The 15696-nt window shown below is 48.1% G+C and overlaps 5 protein-coding genes across 5 annotated transcripts; 2 read left to right on the top strand and 3 right to left on the bottom strand.

Annotated features, from left to right (window-relative positions):
* Positions 1–45: 45 nt before the first annotated feature.
* Positions 46–3377, top strand: DFJ58DRAFT_891593 (armadillo-type protein; the record flags this gene model as incomplete). The annotated part of the gene is made up of 12 exons (XM_041394760.1): positions 46–331; positions 384–537; positions 593–677; positions 731–817; positions 868–1206; positions 1256–1350; positions 1407–1675; positions 1733–1812; positions 1863–1946; positions 2001–2164; positions 2214–2430; positions 2481–3377. The coding sequence occupies 12 exons, from the start codon at positions 46–48 to the stop codon at positions 2943–2945; spliced, it is 2325 nt and encodes a 774-aa protein (XP_041241812.1). The 3' UTR covers positions 2946–3377.
* DFJ58DRAFT_797712 (nucleoporin Nup120/160-domain-containing protein) lies at positions 3151–7989 on the bottom strand. The gene is made up of 10 exons (XM_041390647.1): positions 7329–7989; positions 5227–7272; positions 4890–5175; positions 4637–4842; positions 4399–4586; positions 4172–4337; positions 3945–4107; positions 3676–3886; positions 3527–3616; positions 3151–3477 (listed from the first exon to the last, which is right to left on the bottom strand). The coding sequence occupies exons 1-10, from the start codon at positions 7894–7896 to the stop codon at positions 3280–3282; spliced, it is 4122 nt and encodes a 1373-aa protein (XP_041241811.1). The 5' UTR covers positions 7897–7989; the 3' UTR covers positions 3151–3279.
* A 1820-nt stretch (positions 7990–9809) lies between these two features.
* Positions 9810–10820, top strand: DFJ58DRAFT_481685 (uncharacterized protein). Its single transcript, XM_041380596.1, has 3 exons — positions 9810–10378; positions 10432–10698; positions 10753–10820. The coding sequence occupies exons 1-3, from the start codon at positions 9977–9979 to the stop codon at positions 10756–10758; spliced, it is 675 nt and encodes a 224-aa protein (XP_041241810.1). The 5' UTR covers positions 9810–9976; the 3' UTR covers positions 10759–10820.
* Positions 10821–10919: 99 nt separating this feature from the next.
* Positions 10920–12032, bottom strand: DFJ58DRAFT_663289 (cytochrome b5-like heme/steroid binding domain-containing protein; the record flags this gene model as incomplete). The annotated part of the gene is made up of 6 exons (XM_041382351.1): positions 10920–11129; positions 11189–11282; positions 11330–11400; positions 11453–11530; positions 11591–11855; positions 11908–12032. The coding sequence occupies 6 exons, from the start codon at positions 12030–12032 to the stop codon at positions 10920–10922; spliced, it is 843 nt and encodes a 280-aa protein (XP_041241809.1).
* Positions 12033–12408: 376 nt separating this feature from the next.
* On the bottom strand, positions 12409–15196 carry DFJ58DRAFT_686146 (regulator of G protein signaling domain-containing protein). The gene is made up of 5 exons (XM_041383304.1): positions 14959–15196; positions 14814–14905; positions 14002–14761; positions 13178–13945; positions 12409–13119 (listed from the first exon to the last, which is right to left on the bottom strand). Exons 1-5 carry the CDS (start codon positions 15046–15048, stop codon positions 12904–12906), a joined length of 1926 nt encoding a protein of 641 aa, XP_041241808.1. The 5' UTR covers positions 15049–15196; the 3' UTR covers positions 12409–12903.
* Positions 15197–15696: the final 500 nt, after the last annotated feature.

The following is a 15696-nucleotide window of genomic DNA, read 5'->3' as shown; positions in this document are numbered from 1 at the left end:
TCGAAAGAAATTGTTTATGTTCTCTGAGCTATCTGACTGGTCGACATGCCGAACGAAAACAGGAAACGAGGGAAGAAGCATAAGAAAACGCAGGAACCTAGCCAGCCTTCCCGCGAAACTAATCAAGCAACCCAAAATGCTGAACATCACAATCGGCCGTCATGGATAGTCCCTGCACAAGAATTGGAGGAGCCCCATCCGGAGGCACCATTCGGTTATGTAGACCCTGACATAAAGGCGTACTTCAGAACCGTCGACGACCAAATTCGAACTTGGCAGCAGGAGAGACCCTACGAGGAGGATCAAGCCGCGGACCTCGATCCGAATGAAGGTTTGGAATAGCAGCTACGATACAGAAAGTGTTTAACAATGCTTGCATCTAGCAAAGCGGATATTCCTGGTTGCCGCACTTAGTGAAATGTCTGAAAAAGAGAAACAACTGGCCACAGACCCGGATTGTTCTGTTGTTCTAGAACGCATGGCATACTCGATGGATGACTTTGTTCGAAGGGTATTTTTGGATAGTTTGAGCGGCTCGTGAGTGGGAGCAGTTCTTCGTAGTTTGCCTATCCAAATGTCAAGTAATTTGTAGATACGAGGCACTCGTCAAACATCGTTTTGCTTCGCACGTCTGTCAAACACTGTTCACAGTAGCAGCAGACACCGTGTCGCGCGAAGTAAGCATACCTATCTCACCGATCCTTCAGTATTCGCCCTGACTGGTTGCAAGATTAAGGGTATATATCCGTCTGTTGCCGATTCCAAGGACAAGGGTGAACTGCGCACTCTAACACGCCTCATCTTAGACATATGTGAGGTTTGTCACATCTTCTTAGCAATCATGCGCCACAATAAACTGTGCAACAGGAACTCACACCGGCCTTCACGTCCCTTGTAGTGGACCCTTTTGCCTCGCATGTTCTCCGTGCTCTGCTGCTCTTGTTATCGCCTACGAGTTCTGCCGCCAGTCATAAAGCACAGTCGAACATGCGGTCGAAGAAAAGCAGCGCATGGAAAGCCCGTCAGGGTACCATGAAGTCTGTATTCGCTGACAATAAGAGTTACGATCGTGTTGATTCTACTCGAGCGGTACCGAACGAATTTCACGAGGCTGCTATCAGGTTTGTGCGCGTCTTAAAGAGCGAACTCAGCGACAACGAGGTCCGAGCATTGGCTGCCAATAAAGTAGCCAGCCCATTACTCCAGGTACATGAAATCCAACATCCAACCTGATGCGAACTGATCGACCTCGCAGCTTATCCTTGAAGTTGAAGCCGATCGCGGTGAATCTTCATTGCCCGATTCTCTCATGGATCATGTCTTGGTTGGGATTATCACACTTTGTCGTGAGTTCCCCAACACGCTGTCTGGGGTATCTCGATCACGTATTGAACGGTGCCAGACAGAAACCCTGACGAACAACTAGAGGCATCTGACTACCTTGTCACGCTTCTTCGAGACCCAACTTCCTCTCATTTGCTGGAAACGATGGTTTCCCGTTGTCCTGATCCCGCGTTTACGATACTTTGGGCGACCTACTTCCGGGGGAAGCTTGCGAGGCTGGCTACACATCCTGTAGCTAACTTCGTGGTAGCTAAAGCTGCAGAGAGGTTAAATCCCACGCAGTTGAAAGGTGCTCTTGAGGAGCTTGAGAGCTCGTGGAATAAGGTCATTGGTATGTAATGATCACCCATCTGGCTTATTCGTTCTTTATCACTTCGCATGGACGTAGGATCGGCAAGAACTGGGGTGTTACGCGCCATGATCGATAGAGCATGCACGCTTCGTGCTCACGAAAAGGATATCTGCCAGGTATGGCATAGCAATTCTTAAAGTTTGCTGAATTAAGGCAATCTTGATAGGCTGTGTGCAATGCGTTCGAGCTAGTCCAACCGAAAGATCGTAGTCACCTTGTGTCATGTGTATTGGTTCTAAAGCCTCTTCGGGTGATTAATTTTTTTTTACTTCATAATGACACCGAACTCATGGACATTTCAAAGGAATACATAGCAACAGGGCCTACAAAACACATATCTGAGGATGCGCAGCAAAGCTCGAAAAAAGGAAAAGTGGATGATTCAAAGGAACCAAAAGTTCAGGGTGCCTTAATTCTGCAAAGTTTGCTTCGTCTCAACGAACCGCATTGTATGATGGTTACCGACAGGTGGGTTAGGCGTTAAGTCGAATGATAACATTGACGTAAGCGATTACAGCATCAAGACCCTCCCCACAGAAGATCTGATCTTATTATCTCAAAATCCGATAAGCTCTAGGGTTATAGATGTACTCTTTGACTCGGAAACTGTGCCTTTTAAAGTGAAGCGCGCTCTTGTCATATCCCTCATCGGTCATTACCACACGCTAGTTGATGACCGAATTGGAAGCAGAGTGGGTGATAGGTGTTGGGCTTTCGCCGATCCATATTTAAGAGTAGGTCGTTCAGTTCACTGTTGCACTTATCTTACAAATTGTTTGTTCAGGAGAAAATTGCGCGCTCTCTTGTAGTGCACGAGCAATTTCTTACAGCGTCTTATTTCGGAAAATTCTTCGCTCGAAACATCAATCTATATCTTCTACAACGACGACCAGATGAGTGGAGAGAATTGCAATCACAGAGCAAATCAAGCACTGGACAAACCACATCTCCCTCAGCTCTTCCCTCAGCGCCCTCTGCGATAGTACAGAGGCCAAACTCTGACGATGCCGAGGTCTCTCATCCGTCTAAGACGTCTAAGAAACGACGAAGCCGGCCTGAAGACGAGATCGACGCTGTTTTCAACGCGAGTTTGGGAGCGAAAGTCAAACGAACTGCCGTCAGTGCGACCGGTAGCTTTGACAAATTAGTTGTGCAAAAATCGGATCAGGATCTACAGGATGTACTAGGAGCGATACGAGCAGCTCCGAGTGACGATGGTGGCCGTGGGAAGAGGCAGAGGAAGTCTTGAATGATCCTATTGAACCACTTGTTCTTCACCTCATTTACCACTCAGGCCTCCGTAATATATCAAAAGAAAAATAAATCGATGGCGACTGTATACCTGTCCTCAGGACCAGGTTGCTCGTCTGCGCACTGTAATGAGGCTCGCCAGGTGGGATCGTACGGCTTTGCCACGATTATAAATGTATTGCAGCATCCAGCGATACCGCGATTCTCCATTTTTCGTTCCAAACGTCGACTCTCGCAGCGTCACGGGCCCGCAACAGTGAATCATTATCAGACACATCGTGTTGTATGTACACGTGGTGGCAGTCAGATATACAGAACAATGCACACTATGATCAAACCGCAAAGCGACTCATTTTCTGCATTCGTTTGACACGGTTGTTCACCTCCGTCTGCAACTCGGTGCGGAGTCTTTGTCCGCGTGTGGTCAAGTCGTTTTGGGCAGAAGCGGCCAGCACCTGGTCGATCAGGGTGTATGGGAGCCAGGTGACACTAGCGGTTTTCTGGGGTGCACGCGAAAGCGCAGTGTTGGCCTGAAGGATTGCTTGAGGAAATCAAGGTAAGAGAAGGGAAAGAACGAACCTTGTGCAAGAGTGAGAGCGAGTGCTCTAGTGCGCTCTCGATGATGTCGTAGCGGAGACTCGTTCTTATAAGATATTCGTGATGGTTTTCCTGCACATCAGTTAGCACACCCATTCGTGATTCGTAAGCTGATGAAAGGCGGCACATACTTCCAGTGAATGGACCAACCAGGGAGGTGGAGGCGAAGACCTATCGGACGACAGAATTGTCTCAAAAGCAGTCTTACTGTACTTGTAGTCCGTCTGTGTGCTGTCGTGGCGCTCAAGCGCGACACGGAGGTACCGCCACCCACGGTCGGCAGGGCTGCCAGGCCACGAAGAGACGTTGTCAGTGAGTAGCCAATCTGATGTGTCTTCTTGGCTGTGTTTTCTTAGTGAGTGCACAGTTCACAGGAGTGAGATCGGAAGGGTCAACTCACAGTACAGTTTCCGGGTTGCGAGACAGCCGCAAACACTGGGTTGTTAATGTCGCAAATAATTCGCTCATATCAACATCGAGGCTCCGAGCAGTAGCCATCGCCATATCGAACTGGTTTGCTTGGCCTAATCGGAGTACGATCGATACCGGTGAAAGCAGGACATCTGATGGGGTAAAGTGTTTACGTTAACATAGTGAGTCAAATAACTGTCTAAATTATGAACTAGCCTGCGGCAGACAGAAGTGTGGGATCTCTTCGGATCAACCACAGTCGAGCAGAAAGCAGCGTGTAGTCATACTTAAAGTTGCTGAGATTGACAATCTCTGAATCTTGTTTGTCCCCATTAAATGTTGAATCAGGAATATTTTTAGAAAGCCTCCGTCGCTTGTGAGACTGGTTGCAAACGTCAACATAGAAAGCGTGCAGATAACGACAAATTTTTCTGGAGACTTACCTCAGTATCAATTGTGGCACTCGGTGAAGCTTGTATCACAACCCAAGCACATTTGGTACCCAAGAGAGAAAGAGAATTGATAGCGAGCAAGTACGCCTCAAGCTGCTCTTCCATCAGGGTGATAACGTCAGTTGAATGAGCGGTGTTTTCCTGTAATTTACGTGCGCGTTGATACATAGTCCGCGCAGCTAGATCAAGGGTTTAAGAAGTGATGCGAATATAGACGGTCGAAACTTACCGTTGCGATGGTCCCCTCTGCGCGTATACCACGTGTAGAGTATTCTTGAGTAGAAGGGACGTGCTCGAGGGTCCGTATTGCGTGCTTTGAACGCCAATGCATCTTCAATTTCAACCGAAAAAGTGGCAAAATTGAAGGACATCAATTGTTCGATTGTGCTTTCCTCACACATTCGATAAACCAACTGAGAAATGCATTCCCTTTTCCTGCGGCCGTTGTGAGTGAACATCTAGGGTTTGAATTTAAGACATACACGCTATCGTATGGGGTCGCGATGATTGCTGAATACGCATCTTCATAGAAGCCGAGATCTATATACCCTCGGATGAGGCCGAACCATAGCTCAGATGTATCAACGTCCTGGGGTGCAACAGACAGCGCAAGCCGAATGAATGACACTTCTTGTTGAATCAAGCCACTTGATCTGAAGATGGCAGATGCATGGATGTAAAAAGTGAATTCAGAATCGAAGAGCACAGCTCCAGGCAAAACGGAGGCTAGCGTTTCCGCATCCTCCAAGGAGAGCCCACTATCGTGACCTACGGGAGAAAAATAAGCACGAAACTGTCGATTTCAAGGGACATTCTCACCAAAGCTTCCAGCAACTTTTTCCATCAGCTGGGCAGCATCTTCAGCACGACCAATATTGATGTACAGGCATGCAGCAATGAATACTACGCCCGGTGTGCGCGGTAGCCATGCCAGCATTTCGCGGGCGACTTCGTAGTATCCCAAAAGACGGAGACGTTCACAAAAGAGCGCTTCGAACTGCGTCACCCGAGCAGGGGAAGTAGACTGAAGCATGCCGCTCGCATCCAAAAAGCGATGAGCTGCCCCTGGTAGTTCTGTCGTCTCACCGGACTGACCTGCGAGGCGGTGAAGTAGCGAAAAAGTCGGGACAAAGCGAGCCTGATTCCTAGACACATGCATGTTGCTCATTCGAGCAATTACATCGTCAGTGGTTAATAACTCATCCGATGCCTCTTGTTCACCGCCTGTGTCTGCCGCAGGTTGGCGTGCTACAGATCGTAACATCGCCAGCCCTCGGAACACGGCGAAGACTTCTTCTACCAGCGAAGGATCCCATTCCTTCAGATCATCAGCTAGGAAGAACAGCAAGGTGACCAGTGCAATGCATATATCATAGCGGGCATGCACCGCCGTTGTGATGTATGACGTGGACAAAGCGGTCGTCCAATCAGATCGACTGCTTGGGAGCAACAGCTCGACTTCATCCTCTTCCCGTTTTACTTCTTGTTCAAAGCCTGCGACGAGGTCAAGGATTATTCGGACGGCGCCATCGAGGTCTTCTACGCCTTGCAACCTTGCTATAATGCTGGCTTCGGATGGCTCATCAAGGGAAGCCTTGAAGTTGAAGCGCTGCGCTTGGTCTTCAATAATATCCACAATGGAAAACGCGATCTCTTGGTGGAGAATATCAACAATCCTGGTCTCTAGGTTTTGTAGCGCCTCGTGCCCTATCTTGTCGCAAAGCGTCCAGAGTATGTCCAGGACGGCAAAATGAGGTTCCACTGGGAGGGAGTCCGAAAGGTACCGGTGGACACTTAGTGGTAGGTCTTCCTTCACATAGACACCCACGCGTTCTCGTTCTATCACGATCACTTCATCCCTGCTCTTTCCTTTACCCAATCCCAGAGGCCAGCGTGCGCTCCGCTCAACTTCACGGCAACGTGCAACAAATCCCTCCCAATCTCTTTTGAGCGCATTCCAATACCGATCGTGCTGCAGCGCCCCTGTCTGTGGATCCTGCATTAAAGCCACAGTGCAGCCAACTACCGCAGCGATGTTTTCTGCCGTAGTGGGGTGAGAGGATGTGAGTTGAGGGGGTGGATGTGGTCCGGAGACTGAGAGACATGCATCTGTGTACTGCTCCACAGCAGTCCGCAGAGTAAGTGGAGAGAACACGCCTGGTCTTAATATGGCCGTCATGAATTTATCGGCTAATGAACCGGGGGAGCGAAGGAGCTCGTCGAGATTCGTAGGAGTCAAGTCCGTCTCTTCTCCATAGGTAGCAGTCTCCCAAATTGCATCAGAACCACCAGTCCCTGCTAAATTTAACCTTGTTCTCTCCGTCATTGATGACCCTTGACGTTCCCATAATGTGTACAGGAAGTCGTCGTTAATTATGAAATCTTGAAGGTGACAATGAGTGCTGGAGGCAGAACATTCGACGGTCTGAACCTCGCGCATTTGATCGGAGTTAATGGCAACGAGTTGGAAATAACCACCAGACTGTGGATATGAAGGAGTTGGCGTAAACGCAACGGCGTACGTAGTTTCATCGTCGCCCCCGTTTCCAAATATCCGAAGGAGATTGCGTGGCTCAGCTCCAAGAAGCTCAGATTTGATGCCGTTGGAAGTCGCATATGACTCGCTAGACGCCTTGCCTGACAAAGACAAAGCTTTGGAGGCAACACAGCCACCCTTTGCTGTCCAAAGTCGTAAAGTACGATCCCGTGAGAGCGTCCATATGTGGCCCAACTCGGTGGGTTGCGGCCTGCTAGCAACAGAGAGAATCTCTGATCCTGCAGAGCTCGAGGATTGTAGACTAGGCAAATACGACGTGAGTGTTCCCAAAAATGAACTTGGCGAGTAAACATGCTCCGCCCAAAGATCTACGCAGCAGCGGAATGTCAAAGACAGTGACTCGTCGGACGTTAAAAGTACATACCATGGAAGTTGTCATCTCCGATATTCTCAGCTTCTATGCGGATAAGGGAGCCATTTGTCAACCCAATCACCACGCATAGTAAACCTTGTGCTTGCACCACGCCATAAAATTGTTCTGGCACGTTTTTAACTATATATTCTCGACTCCACTGTTTGGGCAATGGATCGTGCCACAATCGCGTCGGGTTGACGGTGGGTAGAACCAAACGGAATAATGAGCCGCTAGAGATTACCGCCAGTACGTGTAACTCCTTCTCGCCCCATGTGAAGATAGCTGGAGCAGGCAAGACTGCAGAGGGGAAGACGAATCGAATTGGGGGGATATCAGTAGAAAGAGAGATGAGTTCCAATATCAAACCACCGTGAATAACGCGCAGAAGGATTGTTCCTGTATGAGGAGCATGGAATGTTGATGAATATGAAGCATGTTCTGACGACGAATCCGTGTCGGTGTGTGGTGGGGGGAGTGGAAGATTTCGACGTTCAGTCTGAAGAACTAGGGATACGGCATTAGAGGAAGGATAAAGCGATGAGAGCTGAGCGGCAACGAGAATGTTACCACTGTTCATTCTGATGATAGAATAGATAGTAGCCAGATGATGTACAAGCAGACGATAGAGCAACAAATGGCTTGTCCCTGCAAAGAGAGGTCAAGGTCTGCGCTACTGGAAAACAATAGACGCTAGTGGCTTAAACTTAGTTACCTTTTTCGGCTGACAACTCGAAGCGCCTAAAAGCATCAAAATGAACTTTAGTTGCAACGTTGATCTCGCCTAACAGGCACCCAAGGTGACCCAACCCAGCCTAGTAAGATAGGCTTCGTGTGGTACCAGCGCTCGTGGTAGCTTGTTCCTACGGTTTCTTTTCGTTGTGGGACAGTACGAAGGGTATGTCTGATCGAGAAACACGCTAACTCATATATATACTGTCTGATCGATCCGTGGACTCCTGTATCAGTTTCAAACAGACTTTCACTAGGGTATATACTATATACTACTTGGGTATCAATCGTGTCGAAAACAGTGCATACAGCTGTTATACGCACTCGAGATTTTATACATTATTGTGTGCTGTGCAGCTGCGTGCAACCACCTGCCCGATCTATTACTACCATGCGGACATGAATAATTGATGGGTCATGATGCTCAATTATACTAATATCTCATTCGATTTAGTGGGATGATAAGTAAAAGGCCTTTATGCATTTATGGACCGATTCATTGGATGTGCATTACCTACAGCAACATGAAGTCGCGGTGGCGCAAAGCTAATCCCCTATGTTTCCTACATCCTGCAATCTCACCTTATCTAGGCTTCAAATGAGACAACATAACCGCGCCGTGCTAAAACATCACAGGTGGCGCTCAAGTCATGGCGGATCCCATCACGAACACGCACTGATGTGTATGCCGGGCATTAACGATTCGTCTCAATCAGGTATATCGTACAGCGATAGCCATCCTGGAGGGCTAACCCCAAAAATCTGTTCTCGTAACTGGAAGTAGGCGGAAACCTGTTGCGTCACAATGTAAATGCTCTAGGCCCTGTGGACGCGGTCACTACAACGTTGAGAGTGCCCCCAGGGAACGGATCAGAAGATTTGGTAAATGAATGAAAAAGAGAACATTCCTGTCGCTGGGAGTGGGTTGAGCCTAGATGAGTCTCCTTGTCACGAAATGATCTCATACCATCCTTAAAGGGGCGGTTAGACAGCCTTCAAGGTGTCGTACGAGTCACAAGCACTGTATGATCAGCTTGGAAGCGGAGGTTTTTAGAGATTTGGTGCACGGGATCTTACACCAATAGTGCATAGTAGGTACCGCTAGGACCAATTTGTTTGGAGAAGGTCTGGACCGGCTATATGATATTAGAATCATGAGTTGGCCGCGAAAGACTTCTATCCACGTTCATACCCCTTGTTTACACGCCGTATTGCTCGATGGCCAATTCGAGGAGCCGCGGCCAGGTTGGACGCACGTAGCAATACATTGTAAGACGCCTGCAGTGGAATTGAAAAAGGGCTCCGCCATATCTGATGTTATATAAATCTGTCGGTTTGTTCGCGACTCCCGAAAATGAGTTGTAACAGATAAGATTGACTTTTACTTCAACCGGCAAGCTGTGAGAGTGCCGAGCCGACTCGGAAGGACTAAAAACGCACGCAGACAAACACGCGCTTTGCTAATGATCGACCCCAAAACTGTCAACAACGACCTCAAGGCATGTAGAGAAAACACATACCCTCGATTTTATGTCAACTTTTGCAATTTTTATGTCCTCTCCGACCTCAAGAAGACGGCACGGTAGGGAATAAGCTAATAAGCATCAAAACTTCCTGATTTGTCAGTACCGCCTGCGCACTAGTAGGGCTTTATTATGCTACGTTGCTTCCCGCACTCACAGCGTCCACACTGTGATCACTACAGAATCAAGATCATCCAGGCTGAGTACGATCAAACAGGCAAGAGTAGATCGGGTGGACTATTATGACTGCCCATCATCAAATTGCAAATCCACTTCGACGCGACTCATCTACGTCCCGGCGCATCCAATTTAATTCGTTAACCTGTTTCTATTGACCGTCCTCGTGTCTGCACTAAAACCGTTGTATTATTTGTGATACTTCACAGATCTCGGCGGCCTGTCCTCATGTCTCCAGGTAAGAACTTTATAAGGAAGAGCCACTTACTCCTCTTTCCCTCAAAGTGCTCGACTGCACCGTTGAGACTTGAAGTCCACACTAGTCTGAGACCTGTGGTCTACAACTATTTCTACTTTTCTGCTCAAATCTTACTTTATCTTCTCTCCGAAAACCAAGCGTACTCGAATCCATCTCCTTCTGGTGACATCATGGACCAACTAGTGTCATTTGAGGCTCTCCTCTTTCCTTCTGACGGTCGTAATCCGCATATGGTGGCTTTGATGACAAGCCCCATGTCGGTACCCGACCCACACGCTCCATATAGCACTCTACCTGCTCGGATGCCACATCCTGAAGTCTATATGGACTACATCGCCGAGGGCCTCGGTCCCCGAGCCTGGCATTATCACGTGAGTACAAAGTCGCGTATAATTTCTGTCGAAATCTGACGTTGGACTCATAGCTCGTCGAGGCTCTCGACGGTATGAACAAAAAATTCGTTAATCCTTACGTCATCTTCTATCCGACCGTCTCCCGTGACGGGATGCCCTTCCCCATCAATAAGTGTCTTAGGGAAATCCAGGGGCGATCATTCAGAGAGGCAACTGCGTGGCGCGGAAATATCATCGTCGCCAAGTATCGGGAGAGCCCCTTCTCGTCAATGATCAATGGATCAATCGCTGACTTTCCAATATTGAGGAATTACTTTATGACGCACGGTGCACCTCAGGTAAGCAGGCGAGTGGTTCTTTGTCGAAGGCATACTAATCATTACTGGGATCAGTCTTAAAAAAACGGGCAACTGGCTGTATGCCGATACCGACCGGAAGATGTGACACGGACAGTCTGTTTCATGAAAAACCTTATGTAGACATGCCATACGGAACACTAGACTTATATATACGCCATACATGCTAAATAATAATGGACATCAATAGCTCTGCCTGTAGACTATAACTCCTCGCGGATTGGCGTCTCCGAATTACCCTTAGAATGGGACATCGGGTTAGAATTCCCGGTTGTTGGATGACTCTTCTGCTCTTTCTTTGGATCACAATGTTCAGGTATCGGACTTTTGGGATCAATCGGGTGGTGCAAGACTTTGCCAACTTTATAGTATGTTTTATGCTCCGCAAAGAACTTCTTCCAGTGCTGGACGCCCTACATGTGTATCGACAGATTAGTTTTGTGTGAACACGGAAAACGCCGTTGTTACCAACCCTGAGCTCGTTGTCAGTCAGACCTCGTAGGTCATGTGTCCGGTGAGTGGCAAAACATCCGGTACCAAATGATCTGGCTGCGTCCACTCCGACCCTGCAAACAAATGGTAAGGAAGTCTAGGAAGCATAGCATATACCCACATATGGTGGTAAGGACCTCCTGGACCATACGTCCTGCTATTACTCGAAACATCAAATACGTCACCATCGACCTGCATGAGATGATCAGGTGTATCTACGATCACTTAAAACTGTTGACCATACCGCGAGATACAGGGGTTTTGTTGGGTCACTCCCATCAAATGTTGCCAAATATGTTTCCGAGAAGAGGCGTCCGCTACTCTCCTAGAATGTGAACGGAGTCAGGGACGTCAATGAAGAACTTGATGGAACCAGACGAACTGGCCAATATGTCTTTAATCGCGCCCACTTTCCATCGTATTCCCACAGGAAGCTGCCAGTGAAGAACTTGCCCGCAATGACAATGATGAGAATCAAATATACAATGAACTTCAGCAACCCAAGGAACCCTACTTCCTGCTCGGCAGTGGGGTCCTCCTCCGCAGGACCGACTTCTTCTCCCCTGGCGAGTTTCTCCTCGCGCTCATGATTTCTTTGAAGCCACGCTTGGTGCTCCTGTTCCTGCTTCTCTTTATATTGCTTATGGCTACAAATCATAAGTTCAAGTTGCTGTCTGCAAGCAGGTGACAACCACTTACGCCAAGAACGGCTGATTGGCGGCTTTCTTGGTTACCTTTCTGGTAGGGTCTGATGGGTCCTGCACCATATTATCCTCTGCTGGTGGCTTGGGAGCATCACCGTCTGGGTTCAAGATCCAAGACATTTTTTTGTGAATGACCTCGCGGATGAGAATCGATTCTGCCACTGAACACTCTCGGTATTAACTCGGAAGCAATACTTATTAATACAAGTCTAAGCTGTTTACACTTGTATTGACAAAAACCCTCGTCATTGTCGAATTTCGCATCACAGTTATTTGCCTCGTTTGCAAGGTCTAAAGCCTATAAGGCCTAAGGCCTCGGATGCGCCGAGGAGCGCTGTATGGTTCTAAGTACTCCCATTAATTCTAAACACAATCGTCTGGATTTAATAATGCAATAGTGCTATGCATTATTATAAGCCGAAATGAAGCCGAGATCTTGCCGATCAAATTGCAGTCCACCACCACCAGTGTAAAGATTACGACATTCGAGATTATTGACTTTACAATCAATCTTTAGTTGTTCTACCACGAGTACATACATGCAACAAGTAACATGACTGCTTGATATACGACAGGAAGCCATGAAATTAAGTGCTACCTACATAACAAGGCAGTAGGTAAGTGTAGGGTATTAAGTAGACTGTACACCGCGAAGGGACTGGATGTAGAGAAGATACCGTCGTAATGCGATGAGATGGGAAGGCTCGACAGGATTGGGGAATATTGTTAAAGCATGACAAGCCGGCCCAGGATACTATACTGGATAATGCCAAAGAGATGAAAACAATTATGGCGATGAAGAAAGTATGAACGATAACCCCCCGGGTTTGGAATCAAATGCGATAGAAGAAGAAAACAACATGAATAGTGAGCATACGGTGATCAGCCGGGATGATGAATGTGCGATGTCGTGCAAGGCCTTCCGCAAGCACGCCACAATTAGAGTAGCAATGAATAAGTCCATGGAAAGCGAAATGGAGAGAACACCCGCTCATGAGACATGTGGCGATCCTGGTATGTCTCTGCATTGATTCCGGTGTTCTCGCTCACTGCCTTTCAAAGACACCGTGATGTAAGCTCCACCAGTCTCCTCAGAACCGAGGCCAGGAGGAGCAGGAGGGCTGGTGAGGAAATGAACATCATCACCTGGCGCATCTCCTTCTCCCAGAAACTGCCGTGCGTCCAGAAACCGCTGCGTTTTAATGAACTGCAGGCACATCAACGACGTAAGAATGAGAAAATATTGGGAGTAAAAAGGGGTATACCTTGGGCAGCGAGTCCATAGCCATCAACCGAAGAACATGCGTTTGAATGCGCGTGTATAGTTTGATCAGAACTTGCAGTTGCGTTGCGTTGAAAGAACCCGCTTGAATGGCATCTACTTGTCCGTCGAACGATTTGCCGTGCAGGCCGACCATGACTTCACCGAGATAATTGGCGAGATCGAGGCGAAGACCATGGTCAATGTTGAGCTCGTTCTGACTTGATGGTGCGAGGTATTTGTTGTAGATCTGGAAAGCAGTCTGAATCAAAGCCTCGTGATGCCTCTCCATGGCGGCTTGTCCTGGGGTTGCTTTGTTGCCCGACCGAGTAGGAACTGCAGCTTGTGCACTGGAAGTCGTGTTGAATTTGCGCTTGAAATCCTCGACATCCATCCAAAACGCCAGATTCTCTTCACAAAAGTTCGCCTTCAAGAAATCACGGAAGAGAGCGCGATAAGATGGCTCTTCCAGGATATATTTGAGACGATCGGTATTGCTCTTGACATTGCCTTTCTTCTCCGCAGCCTCGTGACTGGAATTAAGCTTCTCCGCCATGGATATGCGACGATGAATTTTAGCATCAGCTGCTTCAATTCCCGTCTTCGGAGTACTATTGATGGATTCACTTTCCAGTGACGAACGCTCGGTATGATTCAGGTTCACCGTCGAGCTGAGAGGAGATGCGGTAGCTTCGTCCCATTGAGCCAGCCGTTTGCCTTCGTCTGTGATTCTATAGATAGCTTTAGCTGTACATCGGAACTCTCCGTGTTGCTGGAACAAACGAGGCAATAAGAACACCTGTGAATGACTCGCTGACGGGGACTTACGCTGACTGGAGAATTCCCACCTGGAGTAGAACCACGAACAGTGAAAATGATGGCAGAGTCATTATTTTTCCTTTTATCGCTAACCAATGTGATGAGGCCGAAGCGCACAAACTGAGCAGCCATCTCTGCCGCTTCTTCTCTTCCGACCACGGAGGTGAAGTCGCAGAGCCATTCAAGAGCGCTCACGGCAGCGAAACAGTGCTTGTGCATGACCATGGCTTTGCCCAGTAAAGGCTGTGGGCGCTCTTGCACATCCATTAAAGGTACACCCTTGGATCGCTCGTGGTATTCTTGAAAAGCGTCTGGAGGATTGGTCGAGGACTGAGCGGGGTAGTTGGGCTGACGACCAACAAACCGACGGAAGAGCGCAGTTATGACGGATTGTGTAACGATGATCTCGTCATCAGCCGATCGACGCTCCAAGTGTAATAGCTTGATGCATATTGGTTGAGAAGCGAACACGGGTTGCAGATGGTCGGAATTCATGCCGTTCTTGGATATGAATCGTTCCAAGACATGGAGACCCTTGGGCGTGAGGACATAAGTACCGCGATCTTTGAAAAGATTGCTGCCAAGATCGGCGGCGTTTTCGATCAAGCGAGCATCCATGAAGTGTTGGCACATAGCCTTTGCCATGTCACGAGTCATCGAGAATGTCGTGGTGGTTGTGGTCGTCACTATTCGTGATTTGTCTCTGGGATCCGGCCCGCGATTTGACTGAGAGAACTTGAGAGATGCCAAGTTCGCAGCAGCTTCGTCCCTGAAAAAGAGTATGAGATAGATGTTCTGGAAATGAGCGATCAAGCACGGACGTGGAGAATGAATTTGGGAAAGTGCGAAAATATTGCTTGTGCGTGGTCAGATTAAGAGATACGATGAGTGTCGCAAAAAGGTCAAGGGTATCCTGTGCCGAACTAAATTAGCCATTAACATTGAAAAAAGACTATACGAGCTCACCTTGAGAAAAGGCCTCCCCCGTTTTGTAGTCTTCATCATATGAGACGAACTCGCCTGAGCAGACTGCTCTGCCTGATCTAGGGATGTCATTGATGGGGCAAAAGGAGGCTAAAATCAAGGAAGATAGAGGTGACGATGAAGAAAGTACAGAATTAAACGACGGACGCGGCAAGAAAAGGAAGAATAGGAAAGATGTTGATGCGGCAGCGAGGCAGGGCGTAAAGAGGAAGGAGGCTCGGTAGTCGTGGGTAATTTTGGTAGCGACATTAATATTTATTGTCACATTTGTCACAATAATAATTTGAACCATAAACACCTCGGCCCTCGGCCGCCTAACTCGTGACTTTTTCGTTCCCACACTGAGCTACTAAGTGACGACGCCGTCAACATTTTTATCATCGTACTTCAAATTGTCCCTTAACATGACTGGTAGACTGCAAGCGTAGTAGGCACCCGGAGTCGAGATTAAAATTCTCAAAAGCTTCATCCATTCAATATTCAGTCTTCTCAAGTGCCAAGAGACTGTAGCGATTGTATCGCTTCGCAGTTACTCCGCACAGCTTGCGTGTGACCCATTTGGCAAGTTGCGCCGCGGCTGTGGCGGGAGCACTTTGATCTCAACAATCGTCGGCACACTGCCCCGAGACACTGAATGATCCGTCACTGTCACTGTATCCTCCGAGACTCTCGCAACAGCCTGTCTTCTTGGCTATTAGTACATGGTAACTACTACCAGTG

The sequence above is a fragment of the Suillus subalutaceus genome, assembly GCF_016647625.1.
Source record: "Suillus subalutaceus strain FC151 chromosome Unknown DFJ58scaffold_84, whole genome shotgun sequence".
Lineage (NCBI taxonomy): Eukaryota > Fungi > Basidiomycota > Agaricomycetes > Boletales > Suillaceae > Suillus > Suillus subalutaceus.
The sequence above is the reverse complement of the archived record's forward strand: the minus strand, read 5'-3'. Positions and strand labels throughout refer to the sequence as shown.